This window comes from Heteronotia binoei, chromosome 1 (assembly GCF_032191835.1).
Source record: "Heteronotia binoei isolate CCM8104 ecotype False Entrance Well chromosome 1, APGP_CSIRO_Hbin_v1, whole genome shotgun sequence".
Taxonomy (NCBI): Eukaryota; Metazoa; Chordata; class Lepidosauria; order Squamata; family Gekkonidae; genus Heteronotia; species Heteronotia binoei.
Window position 1 is genome coordinate 8,813,196 of NC_083223.1, and position 27,358 is coordinate 8,840,553.

The 27,358-nt window shown below is 49.3% G+C and overlaps 1 protein-coding gene across 1 annotated transcript in view; it reads left to right on the forward strand.

Moving 5' to 3' along the window:
* Positions 1 to 27,358, forward strand: part of AFTPH (aftiphilin) — an 84,434-nt gene that overhangs the window by 36,672 nt on the left and 20,404 nt on the right. Inside the window, exons 4-7 of the mRNA XM_060230680.1 lie at positions 9,563 to 9,711; positions 10,226 to 10,352; positions 12,344 to 12,400; positions 20,828 to 20,950. Coding sequence (XP_060086663.1) covers positions 9,563 to 9,711; positions 10,226 to 10,352; positions 12,344 to 12,400; positions 20,828 to 20,950 — 456 coding nt within the window. The remainder of the gene's footprint in view (positions 1 to 9,562; positions 9,712 to 10,225; positions 10,353 to 12,343; positions 12,401 to 20,827; positions 20,951 to 27,358) is intronic.

Sequence of the window (27,358 nt, forward strand, 5' to 3'; positions counted from 1 at the left end):
TGATGGACACACATGATCTCCGCGCTGGGGATCCCTGGGTTAGAATGTCGGACTAGGACCCAGGAGATCCAGATTCGAATCTCCACTTTGCTGTGGCAGGTTGCTGGGTGGCCTTGGGCCGGTCGCATGCTATCGACCTAGCCTACGTGAAAGGCTTGCAGCAGAGATAAACTAGAGGAAGGGAGAATGTTGTAAGCTACTTTGAGTCCTCCTTAGGGAGAATGGCAGGTATAAATGAAATAAATGAAGGATTTAATTGAACTGGAAGAGGAAACTTGATTAATGTCAACTTGAGACATCAGAGGCAAGGCGCTTAATATTCTTTGCACAACCACGCATTACGTTGGAGTTTCCGCTTAATGCTTGTCATCAGTCTGGCTTGCATTTAATTTCTTTTCCCCTGACTCATTTCAGAGAGGAAAGACTGAGGGCAATTCAGGCACTCATGAAACCTGCTGCATCTGGATTTCTGCCTATGGACAGCCCAGTGGGTACTTTAGCTGCTGTTAGGGTTTCCAGGTCCCCCGGTGTGTGTGTGGGGGGAGGGAATAGAGTTGTCAGTTCCAGCTTGGGGAACCCTTGGGAAGGGCTGGAACCTCTGTGGGGTACAATGCCCTGGAGCTCATCCTCCAAAGCATCCATTTTCTCCAGGGGAACTGATAAGAACACAAGAGAAGCCATGTTGGATCAGTCCAATGACCCATTCAGTCCAATACTCTGTGTCACTTAAGAACATAAGAGAAGCCATGTTGGATCAGGCCAGTGGCCCATCCAGTCCAACACTCTGTGTCACATAAGAACATAAGAGAAGCCATGTTGGATCAGGCCAATGGCCCATCCAGTCCAACACTCTGTGTTGCATAAGAACATAAGAGAAGCCATGTTGGATCAGGCCCATGACCCATTCAGTCCACACTCTGTGTCACTTAAGAACAGAAAAGCCATATTGGATCAGGTCCATGGCCCATCCAGTCCAACACTCTGTGTCACATAAGAACATAAGAGAAGCCATGTTGGATCAGGCCCATGGCCCTTCCAGTCCAACACTCTGTGTCACACAGTGGCCAAAAGGACCAGGTGCCGTCAGGAGGTCCATCAGTGGGGCCAGGACACTAGAAGGCCTCCCACTGTGCCCCCCCCGCCCGAAGCATCCAGAATACAGAGCATCGCTGCCCCAGACAGAGTCCCAATGATAAGCTGTGGCTAATGGCCACTGATAGATCTCTGCTCCAGATGTTTATCCAATCCCCTCTTGAAACTGTCTATGCTTGTAGCTGCCACCACCTCCTGTGGCAGTGAATTCCATGTGTTAACCGCCCTTTAGGTTACGAAGCACTTCCTTTTATCAGTTCTAACCCGACTGCTCAGCGATTTCATTGAATGCCCACGAGTTCTCGCATTGTGAGAAAGGGAGAGATCTTTGCAATCTGGAACTGTAATGCTGGGGGGATCTCAATGCCCCGCCTGGAGGCTGACATCCTGAGCTGCTGTGCAAAGGATTGAGAGCGACCTGAGTAAGTGTCTGCCTAGAAGTGCACGAAGGTTCATTTCCACCCAGCCTGCCTCTAAGTGTCAGAAGGGGATTTCATCTAGACACGCAAATCCTTCCAGAAATGTCGGAGCCGGGATGGATGAGTTGCGTCTTCCATTATTCTCCCCGCCCCCCAAAACATGGAATTGGGGGGGGAGTTAAAAGTATGCAGTATTTTCCTATCACAGCTAAAACCATTTGGTGCTTTAATAACGTAAATCACATCATAACTGTAACTTGGTTTAGCATAGAAAATTATATTTCTTGGCGCATTTTATGGAATTTGAAAGCAGACGCTGCAGCCGTCTCCAGGTGAAGTTGCAAATATACCCAGTAGTAAAGCAAGGAGTTGCAAATTCCTGTCCCCCCTTCTTTTTTAGCACATTTCACTTATTCCAAAACGGATCTTTCATGGGAGGTTTTTTTATCAATACCCCAAACTGCCCGATTCCTCTGATGGGAAAAAAAAAGTTTAGAGGCTTTTAAAAAAAAATACCTTGGGAGCAAATAAAGACCTTACTGAGCATTTCATTAATTGCAAAAAAAAAAATAATATTTTTTATGATTTTTTAAAAAAATTTTAACGGCTTGTCAAACTTTTCAGTTTTCTCCTTTTGGAAAAACTGAAGAGAAGTCCTTGAGGGTGACCGTGGAGGTCTGAATTTCAGCCAGGCTTGTGACTCGACCCTAGAACTAAATCATATTCCTTATTTATTTTACCGTTATATTTTATTTAAAACATTTAAATGCCTCCTTTCCACCTAACCAGGCTCCACAAGGTGGCACAACGTAAAAAAAAAAAAAAATGAAAACATTGGAACAGTTCGAAATATTTCAAATTATTAAGTATCACACGCCCTTACTGTAGCTAAACGATCTATTGTAGAGATAAATGCCCACCTCCCGAAAATCAAAGGAAAACCATATAACAGATAATACGATAGGAGGGCAAAGAACCTTTATTGGCAGGGCTTCGTGCATGGGAGTAGGCCAGGTAGGAAACGTGGGAAACTGTGCCAGGTGGAGGCAGGAAGGTGCAGAAATCCGCCCAATCTTCTTCGCGCTCTCAGTGCAATCCCACACTTGGGTTCAGAGCCCTACTCGAATCCAGCCTCGGAAATTCCCATAGCAGCGTCAGCGGGTTTTTTGGTGGGCTTTTCTCCCGGTTCTGGGGAGCAGGCAGCTACTGGGCATGCCTAGAACTGAGAGGAAAGGTCCGCCCCCCGCTCAGTTTCTTCTTTACCATTCATACTCTTTTCCCAGGGCCACCAAGGGAAGGGGGGGGTCTGGCCTGGCCCACGGCCACTGGCTCTCCTTCACGCCTCTCCTCTGCTGCCTACTTGCTTGTGTGCCCTTCCCTCACTCACTCCTGCTCTCCAGTCTGGTTCTTTGCGAAACTTCCTATCCGGAGTGTCGGCAGATGAACCGTAAGCTCTAGCTTGGCGATAGCCCAGACTTCTCAAACGCTACAAAATGCACTTAGCGAGTGTTTGCCCTCGTGAAAAACCCGGCAAAGACAAAGCACGCACTCCCTTTACGTTGTTCAAATTTAAGGGAAACCCAAAAGATAGTGAAGATGTCAGCACATGGAAGTTGTGATCTTAAGCACTCTAGGGAGATTCGGTAGGATTTGGTTTGCGTAGACATGCTCTTGGGTTAACACACTCAAAAAGAATTGTGTTTATGTTGTTGGATAGCCGCTCATCGGTTTCATTGGGATATCTGCAATATCCCTTCTACCGTCTTAGAAGCCACAAGTATGAAAGTTAGCTTTTTGGTGCGATTTGACCACACAGTCAGTCAGGTGGCTCAGGGGAGGGACGGTGGCTCAGTGGTAGAGCATCTGCTTGGGAAGCAGAAGGTCCCAGGTTCAATCCCCGGCATGTCCAACTAAAAAGGGTCCAAGTAACAGGTATGAAAAACCTCAGCTTGAGACCCTGGAGAGCCGCTGCCAGTCTGAGTAGACGATACTGACTTTGATGGACCGAGGGTCTGATTCAGTATAAGGCAGCTTCATATGTTCATATGTTCAGGTGCATTCATAAGTAATTTCTGAAAATGTGGATTATTACATGGATATTTGTGGTTTTTATCCTTGCCCGGATATACAAATCAGTAAGACATACATGGATTCTCTCCCCGTCTCATGGGGTAATCACCTGAAAAACAATAATTGCTACTTTGGAACTTCTGCAGTATGTTAAACAGTCAGAATGACGGAAGTAAAATATTTCTGGGTTTCATCCGCTTTTAAAAAAATTGTTGGTACTTTCTCTTAGAAACAATAAATTTTCAGTAAACCAGAGGCGCATTATTTGAATTTAGAAACTGTCTCTGTTACCTTCACGGCATCGAGGACTACCAGACTATAAATATACCTTGATGGGGTCCGAAGTGGCAGTAACTGACCAGGAGAAAGATTTTGGAGTCATAGTAGATAACTCACTGGAAAGGTCAACTCGTTGTGGGATTGCAATAAAAAAGGCAAATGCTGTGCTGTGAATTATTATGAAGGGGAATTATTATGAATACCCCGGTGTAATCTATGGTATGCACATTCCTCAGCTGGAATATTGTGTACACCCCTCAAAAAAGATATAGCATTGGAAAAAAGTGCAGAAAAGGGCAACCAAAACGAGGGGGATAAAACACCTTTCCTCTGAAGAAAGGCTCAAGAGGTCAGAGTTCTTGGAGAAATGACGATTGAGGGGTGATATGATAGAGGTTTAGGAAATTATACATGGTTAGAGACAGAGAAAGTGCTTTTCTCCCTTTCTCACAGTAGAACTAGTGGGCATTTAAAGCAATTAATCAGTAGGTTTTCAGTAGATAAAAGGAAGTACTTCTTCAGCCAACGAGTAATTAACTCATGGAATTCACTGCCACATAGGCAGTTTCAAGAGGGGATTGGATAAACATTTTGAGCAGAGGTCCTTCAGTAGGTATTAGCCACAAGGTTTAGATGGAACATTACGTTTGGGGCAGGGATGCTTTGTATTCTTGGTTCTTGGGGACAACAGTGAGAGGGCTTCTGGACTTCTAGCCCCTGCTGGTGGACCTGATGGCACCTGGGTTTTAGCCACTGTGTGGCATAGATTGTTGGCCTGGAGGGCCACTGGCCTGATCCAAGATGGCTTCTCTGATGTTCTTATGTCTGGAGCAGTGAGGCTCTATATTTCTGGTGCTTGGGGGGGCCACAGTGGGCGGGCTTCTGGAGTTCTGGCCCCGCTAGTGGGCCTACTGATGGCACCTGGGTTTTGGCCACTGTATAACACAGAGTGTTGGACTGGAGGGGCCACTGACCTGATCCAAGATGGCTTTTCTTATGTTCTTGGGGCAGTAATGCTCTGAATTCTTGGTGCTTGGGAGGTCACAGTGGGAGAGCTTCTGAAGTTCTGGCCCCCACTGGTGGACCTCTTGATGGCTCCCTGGTTTTGGCCACTGTGTGACACAGAATGTTGGACTGGATGGGCAATTGGCCTGATCCGACATGGCTTCTCTTATTTTTTTTTTTATGATGATGAAGAGGGAAATTGAACAATGTTGACTTGTAGCCAGCCGTCTGCAGGCTTTGTGCAGCAGAACTTCCCCCTTTTATTACAGCCATCTAACTGCTCCCTAGTTTTATCCCCCTTAGGAACAACTCTTGGGGCAGTGTTGGGGTCTAGAGTGGGAGGGGGCGGAAATTGGTAGAAATTCTTGCCTATTCTTTGGCTGAGAGAAAAAGTTGTTCTGTCGGAGGAAACGCTCGGCTGGGGAGACATGCTGGTGAAAACATCGGCCTTTTTGAGTAGCGTGTCAGTAATTACAGACAAAATTAGTCATGTTCAAGCCGGTAAACCTGCCCTTGAAAATGTTGCACGCTGTTCATTGTGTACTTCCAAATTATCACTATCATGCAGTAGATTTCTTCATCCAGCATATTTCTTACAAAGCTTTTGAGGTGAGTAAGGTCTTAAAGCCTTTTACTCATTCTGAAAGTGGTTTTTCAGTGGGCCGTTTCCTATTATCCCCATCTTCCTTTTCATTCTTGCCTCAGCGGGGAGGCAGGCATTAACGGTATGAAAGCAACCAGCCCATTGTTAACCAAAACTTCCATTTTTTTTTTCTGTTGGAAGAGGGGGTGTGGGAGAAAGGCAGCAGAAGAAACCATACCAACCCCCTCCCCTTTCCAGGATTTCATATCTTTATATGATGTTGAGCACTGGTTTATCGTTATATTTCCTTTTTAAAAAAAAACTTGGTTCCCAAAATTCCTGTGTAAAGACGGAACAAGATATTGCACAGCAGTTTTATGTAGCAATCTCCCAACTTAAAAAAAAAAAAAAATGAAAACTAGCTCTTTTAGGAGAAGATTGCAGATTTATACCCCTCCCTTCTCTCTGCATCAGAGACGCAGAGTGGTTTACAATCTCCTATATCTTCTTCCCCCACAACAGGTGGGTGGGTGGGGTTGAGAGGGGTCTCACAGCAGCTGCCCTTTCAAGGACAACCTCTGCCAGAGCTATGGCTGACCCAAGGCCGTTCCAGCAGCTGCAAGTGGAGGAGTGGGGAATCAAGCCCGGTTCTCCCAGATAAGAGTCTGCACACTTGCAGCTGCTGAAATGGCCTTGGGTCAGCCAGAGCTCTCTTATCTGGGAGAACCGGGTTTGATTCCCCACTCCTCCACTTGCAGCTGCTGGAATGGCCTTGGGTCAGCCAGAGCTCTCTTATCTGGGAGAACCGGGTTTGATTCCCTACTCCTCCACTTGCAGCTGCTGGAACGGTGTTGGGTCAGCCAGAGCTCTCTTATCTGGGAGAACCGGGTTTGATTCCCCCACTCCTCCACTTGCAGCTGCTGGAATGGCCTTGGGTCAGCCATAGCTCTCTTATCTGGGAGAACCGGGTTTGATTCCCCACTCCTCCACTTGCAGCTGCTGGAATGGCCTTGGGTCAGCCATAGCTCTCTTATCTGGGAGAACCGGGTTTGATTCCCCACTCCTCCACTTGCAGCTGCTGGAATGGCCTTGGATCAGCCATAGCTCTCTTACCTGGGAGAACCGGGTTTGATTCCCCACTCCTCCACTTGCAGCTGCTGGAATGGCCTTGGGTCAGCCATAGCTCTCTTATCTGGGAGAACCGGGTTTGATTCCCCACTCCTCCACTTGCAGCTGCTGGAACGGCGTTGGGTCAGCCAGAGCTCTCTTATCTGGGAGAACCGGGTTTGATTCCCCACTCCTCCACTTGCAGCGGCTGGAATGGCCGTGGGTCAGCCATATCCTTGAAAGGGCAGCTGCTGTGGGAGCCCTCTCAGCCTCAGCCACCTCATAGGGTGTCTGTTGTGGGGGAGGAAGATAAAGGAGATTGTGAGCCGCTCTGGGATTCGGAGTGGAGGACGGGATATAAACCCAATATCTTCTCCTTGTGCTGTGTTCAGTGTGTTGTATCCCATTTCCGCTTATAAAAACCTTGCAGGCTTGATGTATTTCGCAGTCCATTTAGCACAGTTTCTTGCCCGAGTGTTCTTCCGCACGGTGTTTGCATTTCCATTCACACATTTCTGGATCCAGCCCGTCGATTACAATCTTGAAACGGCCAGTTTCACATAACACTTGTGTCAGCAGCGGCCCTCCATTCAGTCGCTGTTTTATAAAAACAACGAATGTTTAGAAAGGGGCGATCTTTCCGTTTTGGAAGACTTCCCGCCCCACATCTCTGGTGCACACAAGGTTATTTATTGTCATTTATACCACTGCTTCTCGCCCCACCCTGGCTTCGGCAGCCTTCTCCCCCCTCCCTCTGTTTTACCCTCACCACAACCCCATGAGGTTGGTTAGGCTGAGAGTGCGGTACTGGTCCAAAGTCACCCGGTGGGCTTCTCTGGCAGGGTGGGGGTTCCCAACCCGGGACTCAGTGTCTGCCCCAAGCACTCAAACCTCTGAGCGCTCCGAGATCTTAGGCCAATACACCAGCCACCGTGTCACACTGGCTCTGCTGTCAGAAATGTTCAGAATTCAAGTTACTGTATGCCTCTTTACAGCTCCAGCTTGTATCACCCAAGGTACGTTAATGCGGCATGAATGCTTTATTATGCCTTTTCGTGCTATATGTCCACTCTGTCCTTGCCGATGGGAATCTGTTTGGAAAGCTTTCGAAAACTCCCTCAGTCAGAGTAAGGCAGGGGGAATGCATAAAAGTTCTTGGGAGTGGTGCCCAGTGCTGCTGTGCAAAAAGAGGAGAACCTATTAAAAATACATACACCTTTTTCCTGTTGAGAGCCAGTTTGGCGTAGTGCAGGGGTGGCCAACGGTAGCTCTCCAGATGCTTTTTTTGCCTACAACTCCCTTCAGCCCCAGCCATTGGCCATGCTGGCTGGGGCTGATGGGAGTTGTAGGCAAAAAACATCTGGAGAGCTACCGTTGGCCACCCCTGATATAAGAAGTGGAGAAAGGGTGGTGCGGGCTTCTCCAGGGGTTAATGAGGGCTGCTGGGGGCGTGGCAAAGCTCCTGGTGGCTGGCTGGCTGCCCGCTCTCCTAATCCAGGGATTGTTATGAAGCTGCACCTCCTATTCAATGGACAAGGTAGGTGGGGAGGAAGAGGGGAAACCCTCAGAAAGGTTCAGGAGCTGCGCTCCTGTGAGCTCTTGCTGATCCTGTTTGTGTGTGCTTGAATTCTTGGTGAAGCAAATTTATGCAGTGCCTGGGAAGCTGCGGAGAGGTGTTGAGAAATGGAAGGGCACTGTCGAGAGTATCCAGAGGCCAATGTGTGGTTTTGTAGAACAGTGCATCCGTTTTTGTTAAAACTTGAAACCTTTTCTGGTGCCCACCATGTGTTTTTCAGAAGTAGGCAGGGGCAGGTACGGCTTTTGCCGAGCAAGGCTTCCGGTTGACTGTTGGAGGTTTGATTGACAGGTTTTCGAAAACGTTGCTTTGGCAGCAGCCGCTGCCACAACGCAAAGATCTGCACTGTGTTAAGCTGTGGCAATCCTTTTGTGGCTGGCCCCGAATTTTTGTGGCAGCCATTCTGTTGTTCCACCCACCGTGCCTTGTCAGAACTCCAGATGCGCCTGTACGCTCAAAAAGGTTGGAGAGTATTTAGCTGTTCTGTCCATATAGTTGGATATTTTTAAAATAACCTTCCGCTCTTTCACCATTAATCAAATCGTTGTGCAAAACTAGAGTACTGGATCAAGTTCAGGGTTACGATACTAACCTTTAAGACCGTATGCGGTCAAGGACCAACATATCTGCAGGACTGCCTCTCCCGGAATGTCCCCCTGAGAGCTTTACGTTCATCAGAACAACATCTTTTTGGTAGTCCCCAGCCCAAAAGACATCTGCTTAGCCTTGACCAGAGCCAGAGCCTTTTCAGCTTTGGCCCCGGTCTGGCGGAACACACTTCCAAGTGAGATCAGGCCCCTGCGGGACCTGTTACAGTTCCGCAGTGCCTGTAAAACAGAGCTGTTCCATCAGACCCTTGGTTGAGGTGGCCAATGTCTGATTACATTGACCTACCCAGCTTCTAACCTGCCCATGTTGTCCACTGAACCAACTTGTGCCATAAATGGTGGTTTGGGCCCACCTGTTTGATATGTGGGCCTCTTGTGCACATTTACAGCATACCCCCAGGCAGGAGTGGAATTCTAGCAGGAGCTCCTTTGCATATTAGGCCACACACCTCTGATGTAGCCACTCCTCCAAGAGCTTACAAGGCTCTTTTGTAAGCTCTGGGAGGATTGGCTACATCACGGGTGCGTGGCTTAATATGCAAAGGAGCTCTTGCTGGAATCCCACCCCTGCCCCCTGAACTTTGTTGCCTCTTTTGAATGCTTAACTCATCACCGTCTGTTCATGAGTTTGGTTTTTCGAGTTTCAATTGTACCTATGTGGAAATAGTTTTTATTTGTTTCGTCGGCTTACCATAACCCACCCTCGCCCCGCTTGCAGGGGAGGGTGGGATAGAAATCCCATCAGTAAATAACATCCCAAACTCACCATGTTATGTTGTCCTCCGTCAACTTTTTTTTTTTGGTTTTGACTGTCCCGATGTAGACAACGCTGTTGAGTCGCCTGGAACGAATATTCGAGGCCTGTTTCCCTGGCGTACCTGTTTGCAAAGTAGAAGAAGAGATCACTCCTCTCAGTCTCTTACTAGAAGCCGGCGGTGCACCTGGAAGGCCGGAGGAAGCCCTGGCGGAAAGGTATAAACCCATTTTGTGTGACGGATGTAGAGACGTGTATACGCATAATATCTAGAGATTGTATGGCGATCCGCCCCCCTGTGTGCGCAAATATGAATTCAGCAAAGCACAAGCTCGCACTTCACTGTGGTTTGCCTTGACGGGGTGCGTATGGTGCTCCATATTAATCTGCGCGATGGCTTCTTGCGCGCTTAAAGCGATGCGCAAACGAGGTAGTTTAATTAGGGCGAGGCTCTATTACTTACGCTTGCTTTCTGATCCCTTATTAATATTTTGCATTCCAAGCGGCTGCCGTACCATCAGCTTACCGCTATCGTTTTGTCCTTTTACGAGGGGGAACGCTAATGGTTGCGAGTGCCCCACAATTAACACCGCGCCTGTAAAGATTTTGCGTCTGGGCATCGGTCTAATTGGCATTTCCAAGCATGTCAGTCATTTAAAGGCCCAGAAGACAAATGCAGAGTCCTTGCATCCCTCTCTTTCTGTTTCACACAACTTCTGGTTGGCCGTGTAGGGAACTGCTGGACGTGTGGGCGGAGCTTCAGGGCATCCACGATGCGTACGGACTGCGATACCAGTGGGGCGGTTCCCACAGCAACAAGAAGCTACTCTGCTCCTTGGGAATCGACACGAGAAACATAGTGAGTGCTCCGTAAGCAGTTTCTTCCGTATAGGTGGCTGCCTGAGCCGCGCTCAGTGCAGGCGAACCTATTGACGTGGGAATATTCGTTTGAGCTTCTGGCAGAAACACGTCAAAATGGCTTGTTGCTTTATTCCTGAAAGTTTTGTTATTAAACTTCATGACTTGGTCCCCCTGGATCTGTTTCTTTTGAAGCCAGAGACTCGGAGAACCTCTAGCATGGGGCAAGGTTCCTTGCTCCCAAGGAGTCCGCCCCTAGAAAATAAAGTTGCCAGCTCCTACCTGGTTCTCAGCGGGCCAGGGGAGGTGTGTCTTCTTGTGCACATCATGATGACGTCACCTGGAAGTGACGGCATCATGCTGGGGACACTCTAGGATTTGGGTAAAAACTCTATGGTGCTATTTGTATATGGTCCCCGTATGGTGGAATCAGCTGCCGGAAGAGGTGAGGGCCCTGCGGGACTTGGCTCAGTTCCGCAGGGCCTGTAAGACGACCCTCTTCCGGCTAGCCTACACCTAGCTAGGATGACAACTTGATGAAGCTGGCCAGCCATCTGTCTATAGGAAATTGAAATGTTACTGGTTTTTTAAGGTTTTAACTGTTTAAATATTTAATTGTTTTTATACTTAAAATTGTTTAAATTTTATGTTTGATTAATTGTTGGAAGCCGCCCTGAGCCATTCGTGGGAAGGGCGGGATATAAATCTCGAATAAATAAATAAAATAAATAAATAAATAAAACTCTATGGTACCTAGAGCATCCCCAGTCCAACGTGCTCGGCGCGATGATGTCACTTCCAGGTGACATCATCGTGTCGGGCATGTCGCACAGCCAACATAGCTTTTTGGGGGTGGGGATAACCCCGCTGGCCAGCTCTGTGCAGGCGGGTTGGGGGCCCCCAAACTGAGGGAAAACCCACCCCGAGCGGGAGTTTGGTAGCCATACTAGCAAATGACCCATGGGGGAATCCAACCCTGGGAGATTTGAATTAAACAAGACCTTCGCTATGAGTTTTTAAAAGGTTTTTTTTCTCTCTCTCAGGGCAGAGAACCAGGCAGGAAGAGGGGATGTCAGTTCAGTTACTTTCCAGCCTCACCTAAGCTGCCTTTCTAGAAATGCTAATAGGTTTAGCTAGGGACAGTGGGACTTGTCCACCACCACCCCCTCCCCCCAGCTAGACAGGTGATCTCTAGAAGGGAGCAGAGATTAGGAGAATTGTACTAGAAAGACTTCAGGAAGAAACTCCTGGAGACTTCAGGAAGAGCTTCTTTGACCTGGCCTGACCTGGTCAGCGGGAGGAGAAAGAGAAATGATAAGACTCCTGGGAGCAAGGAGGGGGCCTTTTTGTTGTTGTTGTTCCCCTGATTCCATTGAGGCAGACAGTACTCTTACATGAGGTCTGTTTGAAGCAGCCGTTGCTATGTGCCGACTTGCACACCCAAAAGAGGGCTTGAAGGCCCATGGCGCAGAGTGGTAAAGCTGCAGTACTGCAGTCCAAGCTCTGCTCACAACCTGAGTTCGATCCCGGTGGAAGCTGGGTTCAGGTAGCCGGCTCAAGGTTGGCTCAGCCTTCCGACGTCGGTAAAATGAGTCCCCAGCTTGCTGGGGGGAAAGCGTAGAGGACTGGGGAAGGCAACGGCAAGCCACCTCGTAAAAAAGTCTGCCGTGAAAACGTGATGCAACGTCACCCCAGAGTCTCAAACGACTGGTGCTTGCACAGGGGACTGCCTTTACCTTAAAGCATCTGTAGCTTTCTAAGCTAAGACGCCTGCCTTTTATTGAACATCTGCCAGGGATGTCTAGAGGGAGGGATGGAGGAATTTTACCCTTTTTTACCCTTTTCTTTTCAATCCCTAACTCCAGGTGTTGGGAGAACCCAGGGTGGAACAGGGCCTCTAGGTTTAGAGCAGGATTGTCTCTGCAAAACAGGAAAATATTTAGCATCTTGGTTAATGCATTGCCGCGTAATCATAATGAAATATCTTATCAGCTCTTCACAGGCAACAAGAAGCAACCTGTTATAGTCCCCATGTACGCAGCAGGATTGGTAAGTAACAATTCCCTGCAGTAGTTCCATTCGGTTGCCTGAAGCCGCAGTTTGAACTCTTAATTTCTGTTCATAAACAATAGCGAATTGGATTGGTAATTAATGTCGCGTGTAACGTAGATGGCGGGGGTGGTTCCTTTGCATTTTGATGGACTATTAAAGCACTCTGTAACTCGGGGTCCCATCAAGCCAAGAACTGTGGCTCTCAAATAATTCAAATAATATGCTCAGATTAATTTTTCTTACCCTCACTGCAGGAGAAATGATTAGAATCATTGCGATGGATGTCCATTTGGCATGTGCCTTTATATATATATATAATTATTTATTATATAAATTTATTTTGAAAAACAAAAATAGTATAAAGAAAACTCAGAAAAGGAAAAAATAATTGTACACCATAAACAATAACAAAAAAGTAATGAAGGGGGTATTGGGAATAAATACATTAAAGGATTTTTGGAGCACTGTATGCAAGGTGCAATAAAATCGCTTTTGTTGAGGTACGTTTATTTACAACAATTTACATTTCAGGTTTCGTGACTATTTTGTTTTGCCATTGCTGCATACTCAGTACTGTGTACTCAGTATACTGTATGCAGTACTGAGTATGCAGTAATGGTGAAACAGGTTAGTTATGAAACCTGAAGTGTAAATTGTATACTTGCAATTATTTTTGGCAAATAGGTAACATAACAAAAATATAGAACTTGGAAGGGAAATTAGTGGGCAATTCTTACAAAGGGCCAGGTGTTTTGTTTTATATATTATAAAATAGTAAATTTTTCTCCTTAACACCGCCTTCATTACATACAATTTTAAAACCCTGTCTGGAATACAGTGAAGGTAGCTTTGGCTGGGATACAATAATATTCCTTTTACATTGAAAACTAATTTTCTTTCTGCTTCTTCATGGCAGTACATTTGTACACAGTATTTTAAGTGCTAAATTTAAACATTCTCATTCTAAATTTGTCTCCTGCTTCCCAAATGTGGGCGTGTGTCTTGTTTGCACAAATCTTTTGTCTAACTTCTGTTGAGTGTTCGTAAACAAACAAAAAAATCCTGCATCTCAGACTTCCAGCATTGTGTGACAGATTGTTTCATCAGTAGTTGTCACAATAAAACGCCTTAAAATAATATATAAGCAAAAAAAAAATGGGTCTTGGCTTAATGGGCTTATGATTAGATCTTCTTCGTGGTCTCTGTGCAGTCCCACACATGGGGTTTTCCTATCAGGACGAACCCTACCTCGGAGATTTTAAAAAGCTAGCCTAGGCGTTATTTTTGGCGCGCACTCCCTCTCGCTCTGGGGAGCAGGCATCCACTGCGCATGCCTGTAGCGCGAGGGAGGCGCCCAACCCACTCAGTTTCTTTCCAACCGCCGCCCGGGATAGTCCTACCTCGTTGCGCTCCTCACTTACCTCAGATATCTAGCCTCCGTTTCTTCAAGTTTCCTCTTATTTCATCCTTCGCTATTTCTTCATATTCTTATCTTCAAAAAAAAAAAAAAAAAAAAAATTTAGATAAATATCTTCCCCGCTTTTCCTCAGACCTCCCTTCCCCCACCCCCACCCCCCCCCGGGCGTATGGAAGGAAGGGACAGTAAAATAACCTTCAAAAGGTGCTCGCGCTGTAGGGCGAAAATCCCTACATCGGACGGGCATTCGCTTTGCTTGTTCTGTTTGGGAGAATCCCATAAAGTGGACGCCTGTGCGCATTGCCTTCAATTCTGCAAACAGGCGCGCAAAAACAGAGCCGCTAGACTCAGAAGCCACTTAATGGAGTCTGTGCTCCAGCCTGATATGTCGCAATCTTCGTCAGCAAGTAAGTCGCCCCCCCTACTGACTCCCCAAGGGGACGGCGCAAGGTCGGCAGCTTCAGTGGCCATTGTTCCCAGCAAGCATAAGTCCGGCGATGCCGCGAAAGCCGGCGACGGCGCGAGAACGTCAGAACAAACGGCCGCGGCGACTAAACCAAAGGGCGGGAAGCACACTAAGAAACATAAGCATTCCGACCCGAAGGGCCAGAAGGATTCGAGAAAACCGTCCGATCCGAAGGCTCCGCGGAAACCGACAGACCCGAAGGACCCGAAGATTCCGAGGGACTCGAGGAAATCTTCCGAACAACAGAACGAGCCCGAATCGCAATGCGAGCCCTCCACTCCCGGATCCGACACCCAGGAAGTGACCACCCCGGCTACGGAGTCGCCGCACCAGCAGACGGAAGAAGTTATTCCTATTCCGTCCCGATCCCCTTCCCCGCAAGGATCCATGCTAGACCCTGCTCTGGAGCCGATTCGAGACCCGCAACAGTGGACTCGACACCACATCAATCCTAGATCGTTCCGCGATATGTCGAATCCCATCCAGTACAAACATGACGCTTACAGGTACTTCGATACGCATCGGTTCCCAGCCAGGTCCCCCAGCATAGAGAGATATCGGTACCATCATACGCGTTTCCCGGAGAGATCCCCTAGTAGAGGGAGGGACCGCCATCGCTACAACCCGAGATCTCGGTCCCCATCCGTGTCCCCGAGGCGACGCCATTATGCTTCAAGGTCTCCTTCCATCGAATCCCATGCATGTTGCGGATACCACCATTCTCGGTACCGAACCGATTATCACAGGAACCCATCCAAGGAAGCGACTCCTGTCCAACGGAGCAAGCAACTACCGAAACAGCCGTCTCCGACTCCTTCCACTTCGACTTCTAAACCTAGAGGTGCGATTCCAGTGGAACCCAAAAGCACGACTCCAACCAGACCGGACCCACCTGAACCCGAACCTGACTCTGATGCTGAATCCGACGCTCAATCATCGGACTCGATACAGTCCATGTCCCCTGGGTCCCCCGCCTCGGATATCGCCAAGCCCGCGGATTTGTCACCTTCCGAAGGGGCAAAGACATACCTGGACTTGATTGCCAATATGGCCTCTGCACTTAACGTAACTCTTACTTCGGATGCACCCAAGGTGACAGACGTGGTACACGACTTGGTGCACTCAGATTTACCTGCTGGTTCCTTTCTGCCGATGCTGCCGGTACACCTAGAAGCCATCAAAGAAGCTTGGGACAACCCAGCCTCCATTCCCCCAACTTCAAAACGAATTGAATCCCTTTATAGGATCCAAGCACCGGATTCGAAATTTTTATTTAGCCATCCAGCACCGAATTCTCTGATAGTGCATTCGTCTTCTAAAACTAAACAGACCCGCCACCCGGTACCCCCTGAGAAGGAAGGCAGGAAGTTAGATACTCTTGGAAGGAAAATGTATTCAATCTCGACGGCAACTGCCAAAATCAACAATTACCTAGCATACTTCGCCGCGTATTCCCACAATATCTCCTCCCAACTGAATACGCTCGTCTCTGCCCTGCCTGAGCCCTCCCAGAAACAAGCCTGCAAGCTGCTTCAGGAGCTCAACAGGATTTCAAAGCAACAGATAAACACCATCCGTCACTCTGTGGGGTGCACTTCCAAGGCGATGGCCGCCTCAATTGCCCTAAGACGACACGCTTGGCTTCGATCCTCTTCGTTGCAGCCCGATCTAAAATTCAAAATAGAAGACCTTCCCTTCGATGGACAAGGTCTCTTTAATGCCACAACGGACGATATACTGTCCACCGTGGACGACAGCCGCAAACGAGCGAAAAGATTGGGGGTAGCCCAACAGCAACAACAACAACAGAGCTATAAGCCCAGATCATGGAAACCAACGCCCTTCAAACGTTCCAGATCCCCTCGACAATCTGAATACTGGAAACGTAAGGCTCCTCCTCCAAAGCAATCCTTTAACCAGAGACAGCAGAGACCACAACCACCTAAAAAGGCTGCATCTTCATCAAAGCAGTCTCTTTGACTTTCTACCTCTACCAATTCAGCACGTCTCCAGACTTCTTCCATTTCTCGACAATTGGCAACAAATAACCACGGACAAATGGGTTCTGAACATTATTTTGAGGGGCTACTCCATAGAGTTTCAAGCACCACCAAAAAGACATCATTTTGTTTCCACTCCCCCATCACCTTCCCTTCAGGAAGAAATAGACACCTTAACAGCCAAAGCGGCTATAGAGCCTGTCCCAGTCCAGTATCATCGGACAGGTTTTTATTCCAGGTACTTTCTAGTCCCGAAAAGGGATGGGGGACAGCGCCCGATTCTGGATCTAAGAGCCCTAAACAAATTCATCCGCCACAGAAAATTCAGAATGATCACCTTACAATCGATTCTGCCCTTAATCCCCAGAAACTCCTGGATGGCACTGGTAGATTTACAGGACGCATACTTCCACCTGACAATACACCAATGCCACAGAAAGTTTCTGCGCTTCGCCGTTGGCAACAACCACTACCAGTTCCGAGCTCTGCCCTTCGGACTTTCCACGGCACCACGGACATTCACGAAATGTATGGCGGTTATTGCAGCATACCTCAGACAACGCGGCGTTGCAACCTACCCATACATAGACGATTGGCTCCTTGTGGGAGCCTCAAGGACGCAGTTGATGAAGGACATTTCCATCACACTTGCGCTCCTAGCAAACCTGGGCCTCCAGGTCAATCATCAAAAGTCACACCTTACCCCAACTCAAGACATTCAGTTTATTGGGGCTCGTTTGTGCACCACGGACCACAAGGCGTATCTTCCTGTGGACAGGATATCCTCCATTCAGACGCTGGCCACACAAATAATGCAACAACCCAAACAAGCGGCCTTCAACATTCAGCGCATGTTAGGACTTATGGCAGCCACGACGGCAGTTCTGACACACGCAAGACTACGCATGCGAACCCTACAAATCTGGTTCGTCCGCGCGTTTCGACCCCAACACCAATCTCAAGGAACGATCCTCACTGTTCCAAACCACATCCTCCCTTCGCTCGAATGGTGGACAGTTCGAGCTCACCTGCTTGCGGGAATGCCCTTTTTACGGCCAAGCCCATCAGCAGTGGTTACAACAGACGCCTCGAGATGGGGCTGGGGAGCTCATCTCGACGTACTCACGGTCCAGGGGCAATGGACACCGTACGAACAGTCGCTCCACATCAATTGCTTAGAGCTTCTAGCTGTTCACAGAGCGTTAAAATCGTTTCTTCCATCTCTTCAAGGCCTACACGTACAAATCGCCTCAGACAATGTGGCGACGGTTTTTTATATAAACAGGCAAGGAGGGACAGCATCCACCCGCCTTTGCAAAAGAGCAATGCACCTGTGGCATTGGAGTATTGCCCATCAGATCCACCTCACTGCGGTACACCTTCCTGGCGTACAGAATATTCAAGCGGACAGACTGAGCAGATATTCCATCAACGACCACGAGTGGTCACTCCACCGGTCATACCTTCTGCCAGTATTCCGGAAATTCGGAACTCCGTCAATAGATGCGTTTGCTGCACCAGACAATGCACAGTGTGCGATCTTTTTTATGAGAGGTCCGCCCTCACAACAGTCTGCAGGGGATGCCTTCATACAAACGTGGACCGGTCCACTACACTTCCTCTTCCCTCCCTTTCCGCTAATAACACGGTGCATACAGAAAATTCAACTGGACAACACAGATTGCATTCTAGTGACGCCATGGTGGCCACGCCAGCCATGGTTCACAACCCTTCTCCTCCTGTCAGAAAACACTTACCATCACTTCCCTCTGGCACACAACCTCCTGTCCCAGCAGAAGGGCAGGGTTCTGCACCACGACCCGAACAGGCTTCGCCTAACGGCCTGGAGGATATGTTCTCAGACTTTCCTGAAGGAGTAAGACACGTTCTCCTTAATGCAAGGAAACCGTCAACAAGGAAGTCATATTCCATGAAATGGAAAAGGTTTTCCATCTACGCTACCAAGCATAATTTCAGCCCCTCCTCGGCTTCCATGCCTCAAATCTTAGCGTATACACTGCATTTGTCAGAAAAGGGCCTTACGTACTCCTCTCTGAAGGTGCACCTGGCAGCAATCTCAGCTTTTCACCCGCATGTACAGGGTCGAACTGTTTTCTCACACCCTGCTGCGAAATCCTTCTTAAAGGGAATCTTACATTTGCACCCACCACTGCGGCAAATGTATCCTAGCTGGAGTTTGTCACTAGTGCTTAGCCAACTAGTAAAACCGCCTTTCGAACCTATGGCTACGATACCACTTCACCTCCTCTCATGGAAAACGGCACTTTTAGTTGCACTCACCTCTGCTAAAAGAGCAAGTGATCTCTGCGCGTTCAGAGCGGACTCGCCTTACACCATGTTTCACCATGATAAGGTGGTGTTACGGCCAGATCCCGCTTTCTTACCGAAGGTGGTCTCCGCATTCCATCTGCATAGAACCACTACCTTACCTGCTTTTTTCCAACGGCCTACGGATAAGGGCCAAGAAGCTCTACACTGTCTAGACGTGAGAAGAGCACTCGCCTTTTATATAGATAGAACTGCATCGTTCCGCACAGACTCCAGACTTTTTGTGGCCTACGGCCGCCGTCATAAGGGAAAAAAGATATCTACACAGAGACTATCAAAATGGTTGGTTGCTGCTATAGAGCTGTGCTACAAACTCGCGAAGCAACCAGTCCCATCTGCCATAAGAGCTCATTCTACAAGAGCTTTGTCAACGTCATCTGCCCTTGCCAGGGGTGTATCCATGGAGGACATTTGCGCTGCTGCCGCTTGGTCTTCCTCCTCGACCTTCGCCATGCACTACGCTTTGGACGTTCGTGCTAGGCGGGATGCATCCTTCGGACAGGCAGTTCTTCGCTCCATCTTTGACTAAGAAGCTGGTCCGGGCTTGGTGAGTAGTTACTTACCTTATAGCCTATAATGTGCTGACTATGTTGCACTAACCTTTGCACTATTTCTTCCTCCAACTCTAGTGCCAGCACCCACCGCCTTGCAGGTCAGCTTATCAGTCACCCATGTGTGGGACTGCACAGAGACCACGAAGAAGATAAACAGGTTACTCACCTGTAATTGATGATCTTCGAGTGGTCATCTGTGCAGTCACACACGCCCGCCCAGCCGTCCCCGCTGCTGGCTACTTGTCTTATATATCCGCGCTCCTATTATGTCAGCGGCGGGGAAAGAAACTGAGTGGGTTGGGCGCCTCCCTCGCGCTACAGGCATGCGCAGTGGATGCCTGCTCCCCAGAGCGAGAGGGAGTGCGCGCCAAAAATAACGCCTAGGCTAGCTTTTTAAAATCTCCGAGGTAGGGTTCGTCCTGATAGGAAAACCCCATGTGTGTGACTGCACAGATGACCACTCGAAGATCATCAATTACAGGTGAGTAACCTGTTTTTCCTCTTTGGTGTAATTTGGTTGTAATTAGTTCCTCTTTGGTGAGAAAAATAGAATCAAGATTTTGGTGCTTGCGGGGGGGCAACAGTGTGAGAACTTCTAGTGTCCTGGCCCCACTGGTGGACCTCCTGATGGCACTTGGGTTTTTTTGGCCACTGTGTGACACAAGAGTGTTGGACTCGATGGGCCATTGGCCTGATCCAACATGGCTTCTCTTATGTTCTTATGTGACTCAGAGTGTTGGACTGGATGGGCCATTGGCCTGATCCAACATGGCTTCTCTTATGTTCTTATGTGACACAGAGTGTTGGACTGAATGGGCCACTGGCATTATCCAACATGGCTTCTCTTATGTTCTTATTTGTGTTTCTTCACTCTTGTCAACATAAATTCAGACTAAAAATGCAGCAACTAGTAAAAACATTCCTGTTAATCACTTGTTATTGATCATGGCCAGCTTCAGAAAACAATATTTTGATTTCCCCCCCCCCCCCTCTTGGGGAAGTTGTAGAAACCTGCTTGATTTTTCTGTTAAATAGTCATCTAGGTATCCTAAAAAGGCTGTTGGGGAATATTGTTCCTGGAGAAATTTGCGTGCTGCCCCTAAAAGAATCAGATTCTGACCTATGTGAGCCAGTTTGGTGTAGTGATGTAGTGGTTAAGTGTGTGGACTCTTATCTGTGAGAATCGGGTTTGATTCCCCACCTGCAGCTGCTGGAATGGCCTTGGGTCAGCCAGAGCTCTCGCAGAGGTGTCTTTAAAAGGGCAACTGCTGGGAGAGCCCTCTCAGCCCCACCCACCTCACAGGGTGTCTGTTGTGGGGGAAGAAGATGAAGGAGATTGTGAGCCGCTCTGAGACTCTGTCCTTGAAAGGGCAGCTTCTGGGAGAGCTCTCTCAGCCCTACCTACCTCACAGGGTGTCTGTTGTGGGGGAAGAAGATGAAGGAGATTGTGAGCTGCTCTGAGACTCTGTCCTTGAAAGGGCAGCTTCTGGGAGAGCTCTCTCAGCCCTACCTACCTCACAGGGTGTTTGTCGTGGGGGAAGAAGGGAAAGGAGATGGTGAGCCGCTCTGAGACTCTGATTCACTGTGTAGGGCGGAATATAGATCCAATGCCGTCATCATCTTCTTCTCAATTTCTAGGGTATGTTAGAGCCGACCAAGGAGCCTCTGAAACCAATATCTGCTGCTGAGAAAATAGCTTCCATAGGACAGACTCCCCCTGTGTCGCCAGAGATGAACATATGTGCGCCTGATCAGTTCCAGGTAAAAGATAGTAAAATCCATTTCGGTGGGCGTTTCGTGGTGCTGAAGCCGAACGGCTTTGAGTTGTACGTGCCGCAGACATCTGCCTGGCAAAGGCTCGGGGCCTTTTGGGGTTTTGGCTTCCCTGGCACGCCTCCTCTCCCCACACCACTCCTTTGGAACCTGGCCGGGGGCGACGGAAAGGGTGTCTCGGAACGAAGCCCCCCCCCCCCCCCCGGCTGTCTACCGACGGGGAAAGGAACAGCTCCTCGAGGCCACTCTGAGCTCTTTTGCCCTCACTGTTCTCTGCTTTCTACACAATAAACGAGCTACTCTTGACCCCGAGCCTCTGCCCTTAATAACAGACCGCCTCATGGCAGCCTGAACTCCTCCCTAGAAGCTAAAACGACTAAACTGAGGCTTGTCGTAACTTTGGTCACATCACGCAAAGTCACTTGGAATGGCAGAAAAGCTGGGAAACGGTGGAGGCAGCAGGGAAAGGGGCCCCGTTGGAGGTGGATCGACTCAGTCGAGGAGGCCGCGGCCGTTTGCGAGACCTGACCACAGGGCTGTTAACAGTGCTAGGCTGTTGTGGGGCGGGGGGGGGGGAGGGTCATTCATTCGTAGGGTTGCCCTAAGTCGGAAGTGACTTGGCGGCCCTTAATGCACACGCAAAAACTGCCATAGAACTTTTGGTACATATCCATAAAGACCTCCCTTTTTTTTGCGTATTGCTTGTTTAAGGAGAACATCTTTGGAGCAATAGATTTCATAGCACACTAGGCTGCCCTTTGAGGGGGATGAGCCGGGAGGTCTTTGACGGTGGAAGGAGTACCTCCTGTAATCTATTCGTTCCCTCAGATTTGAAGGCAATCGAAAGGTGTGGTGGTCCTGGCTTACATAGGTTGTCTGATCTGCATGGCCCAAGATCTCAGAAGCTAAGCAGGGGCCACCCTTCGTTAGTACTTGGATGAGAGACGACCAAAGAAGTCCAGGGTTGTGACCAGGCCTCAGTTGTGGGTGGAGGTCACCGGAGCAGCAGATCTGTTTTTAATTGTACCGAATGGGTATTTGAGAACTAGGATTATTGATATTTTTCAGCTCCCTGATATCCAGATCTGAAAAATACAGCACTCTGGTGGGCTTCTGATCCTTCCTTCCTTCCCTCCCTCCTTTCCTTCCTTCCTTCCCTCTTTCCCTCCTTTCCTCCCTCTCTCCCTCCCTTCCCTCCCTCCCTCCTTTCCTCCCTCCCTTCCTTTCCTCCCTCTTTTCCTTCCTTTCTTCCCTTCTTCCCTCTTTTCCTCTCTCTCTCTCTCCCTCCCTCCCTCCCTTCCTTCCCTTCCTCCCTCCCTCCCTCCCCATCTTCCTTCCTTCCTTCCTTCCTTCCTTCCTTCCTTCCTTCCTTCCTTCCTTCCTTCCTTCCTTCCTTCCTTCCTCCCTCCCTCCCTCCCTCCCTCCCCTCCCTCCCTCCCTCCCCTCCCCTTCCCTTCCCTTCCCTTCCTCTCTCCCTCCCCATCTTCCTTCCTTCCCTTCCATCCTTTTCCTTCCTTCCTTTCATCCTTCCTCCCTCTTTAACTTCCTTCCTTTCTTCCCTTCCTCCCTCCCTCCTTTCCTCTCTCTCTCTCCCTCCCTTCTTTCCTCCCTCCCTCTTTTCCTCCCTCCCTTTCTTCCCTCCCTCCCTCCTTTCCCCCTCCCTCTTTTCCTTCCTTCCTTTCTTCCCTTTCTCTCTCCCTCACTTCCTTCCTTCTTTCCCTTCCTCCCGCCCTCCTTTCCTCCTTCCCTTCCTCCCTCCCTCCCCATCTTCCTTCCTTCCCTTATATTCCTTCCCTTCCTTCCTTTCATCCTCCCTCCCCATCTTCCTTCCTTCCCTTCCTCCTTCCCTTCCTTCCTTCCTTCCCTCCCTCCTTTCCTCCCTCCCTCCCTTCTTTCCTTCTCTTCCCCTCCCTCCCTCCCTCCCTCCCTCCCTCCCTCCCTTCCTTCCTTCCTTCCTTCCTTCCTTCCTTCCTTCCTCCCTCCCTCCCTCCCTCCCTCCCTCCCTCCCTCCCTTCCCTCCCTTCCTCCTTTCCTCCCTTCCTTTCCTCCCTCTTTTCCTTCCTTTCTTCCCTTCTTCCCTCCTTTCCTCTCTCTCTCTCTCTCCCTTCCTCCCTCCCTCCCCATCTTCCTTCCTTCCCTTCCTTCCTTCCTTCCTTCCTTCCTTCCTTCCTTCCTTCCTTCCTTCCTTCCTTCCTTCCTCCCTCCCTCCCTCCCTCCCTCCCTCCCTCCCTCCCTCCCTCCCCTCCCCTCCCCTCCCCTCCCCTTCCTCTCTCCCTCCCCATCTTCCTTCCCTTCCATCCTTTTCCTTCCTTCCTTTCATCCTTCCTCCCTTTTTAACTTCCTTCCTTTCTTCCCTTCCTCCCTCCCTCCTTTCCTCTCTCTCTCCCTCCCTTCTTTCCTCCCTCCCTCTTTTCCTCCCTCCCTTTCTTCCCTCCCTCCTTTCCCCCCCCTCCCTCTTTTCCTTCCTTCCTTTCTCCCTTTCTCTCTCTCTCACTTCCTTCCTTCCTTCCCTTCCTCCCTCCCTCCTTTCCTCCTTCCCTTCCACCCTCCCTCCCCATCTTCCTTCCTTCCCTTCCATTCCTTCCCTTCCTTCCTTTCATCCTCCTCCCTCCTTTCCTCCCTTCCTCCTTTCCTTCCTTCCTTCCTCCCTCCCTCCCTCCCTCCCTCCCTTCCTTCCTTCCTTGCTTCCTTCCTTCCTTCCTTCCTTCCTTCCTTCCTTCCTCCCTCCCTCCCTCCCTCCCTCCCTCCCCATCTTCCTTCCCTTCCTCCTTTTCTTCCTTCCTTCCCTTCCTCCTTCCCTCCCTCCTTTTCTTCCTTCCTTCCCTCCCTCCCTCCTTTCCTCCCTCCCTTCCTTCCTTATTTCTTTCTTTCTTTCCTTCCTTCCCTTCCATCCCTTTCCTTCCTTTCATCCTCCCTCCCTCCTCTCACACTTTTCTCCCCATCTTTTTTCTACCTCTCCTTTCCATTCTTTCTCTGTCTTTTTGTCTTTTTCATTCGGTCTACCTTCCTTCCTTCTTCTTTCTTTCACACCTTTCTCCGTCTTTTTTCCTACCTCTCCCTTCCTCTCTCACATTTTTTCCCTGTCTCTCTCTCTCTTTCTGCCTTCCTTCCTTTCATTTTTCTTTCTCTCTTTCACTACTTCTGATGCGCTTTTGGTGGTGGGGGGCGTGGCATAATGCAAATGAGTTATGCCGATGAGCTCCATCACCTCTTTTCCACCCAGTGACCTCATTGTTTGTGAATGCAGCCCTGATCTAGCTACGGTCTTAAAAGCCTGTTTGGCTTTTCCTCTTTTTGTAGCACTGGCGCTGTGCTGGCTTAATGTTAGGTTTAATTAACAAGGCGCAGCATTTGTGTGGCAACACAGTTCCCCAGGGCAACTGCTTCCTCTGCACGCAGATCACAGCTGCGGCAGGAGCATTCTAGAGGACTGTCGTCAGAGCCACCAACCCACCCTTCCGTCACCACCAGTTCTGGAGTTTTTTCTGGAGATCTGCTGCGTAGCCAGATCAAGATGGGTAAGCCATGTTAGTCTGTCTATGTAACCAGGGGTGGGATTCTAGCAGGAGCTCCTTTGCATATTAGGCCAAACCCCCTGATGTAGCCAGTCCTCCAAGAGCTCACAAGGCTCTTTAGTGTAAGCTCTCAGAGGACTGGCTACATCAGGGGTGTGTGGCCTAATATGCAAAGGAGCTCCCGCTAGAATTCCACCCAATAGTAGCACAAAAAGAGCAAGAGTCCAAGTGGCCCTTATCTGAAGGAGCGAGCAATGACTCAGGGAAGCTCATACCCCTGCTACAAATTTTGTTTGTCTTTAAGGCTCTGCTGGACTCCTTGGTCTTTTCTAGTGCTTCTGCATACCTATGAAGCTGCCTTTCTACTGAATCAGACCCCGGGTCCATCAAAGTCAGTATTGTCTCCTCAGACTGGCAGTGGCTCTCCAGGGTCCCAAGCTGAGGTTTTTCACACTTACTTGCCTGGACCCTTTTTTTAGTTGGAGATGCCAGGGATTGAACGTGGGACCTTCTGCTTACCAAGCAGATGCTCTACCACTGATCCACCGTCCCTGCATAGGTCCCAGAACTGGTCGGAGAGAGAAGAATGGGGTACTAGGCAGAATGGGGGGCAAATTGAATGAGAAGGTTTCCAGAATAGAACAGCGGCTTACAGCCCTTGTCTTCATGTGTTTTTACGCCCTATGGGTAGCACCTTTTGCCAGGGAAGGCCCTAGAGCTTAGTAATGCCCGGAATGAGCGGATCTTCACATTGGTACGTTTTGGATCATGTTGGAATTATTTGTAAAACGCTGGGCAGATTCTGTTCCCTCCACCCTCTAGAGTCTCACGCCTGCAGTCTTTAGATGGTTGCATTTAAATCTTTTCCTCCCTGACCATAAGCGTTACAGTTTCGTTAAACAAACTGTTGATGCTCTTTAACCTGCCCTGCTTGGTGACTGTATCAAAGAGGGAGATTCTATAGCAAGGGTGGCCAGACTGTGGCTCGGAAGCCACGCGTGGCTCTTTCACACATATCGTGTGGCTCTCGAAGCCCCCGCTGCCCTGTCGGCTAGCTTGGAGAAGGCATTGGTCTCTTTAGATCACGTCGCCGAGCCAGTCAGAGGCTTGGAGAATGCCTTTAAAGTTAAAGTCGCTTTCTTTCCACTTCTCACTCCTCTCCCCATCTATTTCCCTTCCTTCCTTCCTCCCTCCCTACCGTCTCGTGGCTCTCGAACTTCTGACACTCGTATCTTGTGGCTCTCAGACATCTGATGTTTATTCTTTGTGGCTCTTACGTTAAGCTGGTTTGGCCGCTCCTGTTCTATAGCGTGCTATAAATACGATAAAATAGAAATAGCAAAGGTATGGGGGGAGCAGAGTAAGTGCCACTAAAAAGGGAAGAGCACAAGAGGGGCAAACGTCACACTGACACACGCTTTATTTAATTTGATTCCACGTGTTTGGCTTTGAGGATGTGTTTCTGCCAGCGTGACAGCAATATGGGGGGGATTTTGTCGGGGGAGGGAGTGCTCTTCTCTGCCCCCCTTTGCAGATTCCCCCCTCCTATTTGCCCTTCATACTCTTGGTTTGACCCAAGATTTCCGGGGGAAATCTCAAAAAGAGTTCTTGTTGGGATTTATTTCCTGTAGACAGTTCTTTTGCATGTGTGTAGTTGTATTTGCCGGTACTGCGTACTACAGCTTTCGTGCTGATTCTTCCCAGTCCAGAGCAGGGGGCAGCTGGTAGAAATTGGAGCAGCTTTCGTGTGAGTCCCAGCACGTGGAGCAAAAGAACCTCGGGCTTTTCTCTATCCCATTGTGTTTTTTGAAACAGGAAGGAACTCTGTGTTAAAGAGCCAGTTTGGTGTAGTGGTCAAGTGCACGGACTCTTATCTGGGAGAACCGGGTTTGATTCCCCACTCCTCCACTTGCAGCTTCTGGAATGGCCTTGGGTCAGCCAGAGCTCTCTTATCTGGGAGAACCAGGTTTGGTTCCCCACTCCTCCACTTGCAGCTGCTGGACTGGCCTTGGGTCAGCCATAGCTCTCTTATCTGGGAGAACCGGGTTTGATTCCCCACTCCTCCACTTGCAGCTGTTGGAATGGCCTTGGATCAGCCAGAGCTCTCTTATCTGGGAGAAACCGGGTTTGGTTCCCCACTCCTCCACTTGCAGCTGTTGGAATGGCCTTGGGTCAGCCAGAGCTCTCTTATCTGGGAGAACCGGGTTTGGTTCCCCACTCCTCCACTTGCAGCTGCTGGACTGGCCTTGGGTCAGCCATAGCTCTCTTATCTGGGAGAACCGGGTTGGATTCCCCACTCCTCCACTTGCAGCTGCTGGGACTGGCCTTGGGTCAGCCATAGCTCTCTTATCTGGGAGAACCGGGTTTGATTCCCCACTCCTCCACTTGCAGCTGCTGGAATGGCCTTGGGTCAGCCATAGCTCTCTTATCTGGGAGAACCGGGTTTGATTCCCCACTCCTCCACTTGCAGCTGCTGGAATGGCCTTGGGTCAGCCATAGCTCTCTTATCTGGGAGAACCGGGTTTGATTCCCCACTCCTCCACTTGCACCTGCTGGAATGATCTTGGGTCAGCCATAGCTCTCTTATCTGGGAGAACCGGGTTTGATTCCCCACTCCTCCACTTGCACCTGCTGGAATGGCCTTGGGTCAGCCATAGCTCTCTTATCTGGGAGAACCGGGTTTGATTCCCCACTCCTCCACTTTCAGCTGCTGGAATGGCCTAGGGTCAGCCATAGCTTTCGCAGGAATTGTCCTTGAAAGGGCAGCTGCTGTGAGAGCTCACCTCACAGGGTGTCTGCTGTGGGGGAGGAAGATAAAAGAGATTGTGAACTGCTCTGAGATTCAGGGTGTGCAGGGTGGAATATAAATCCATTGTCGTCT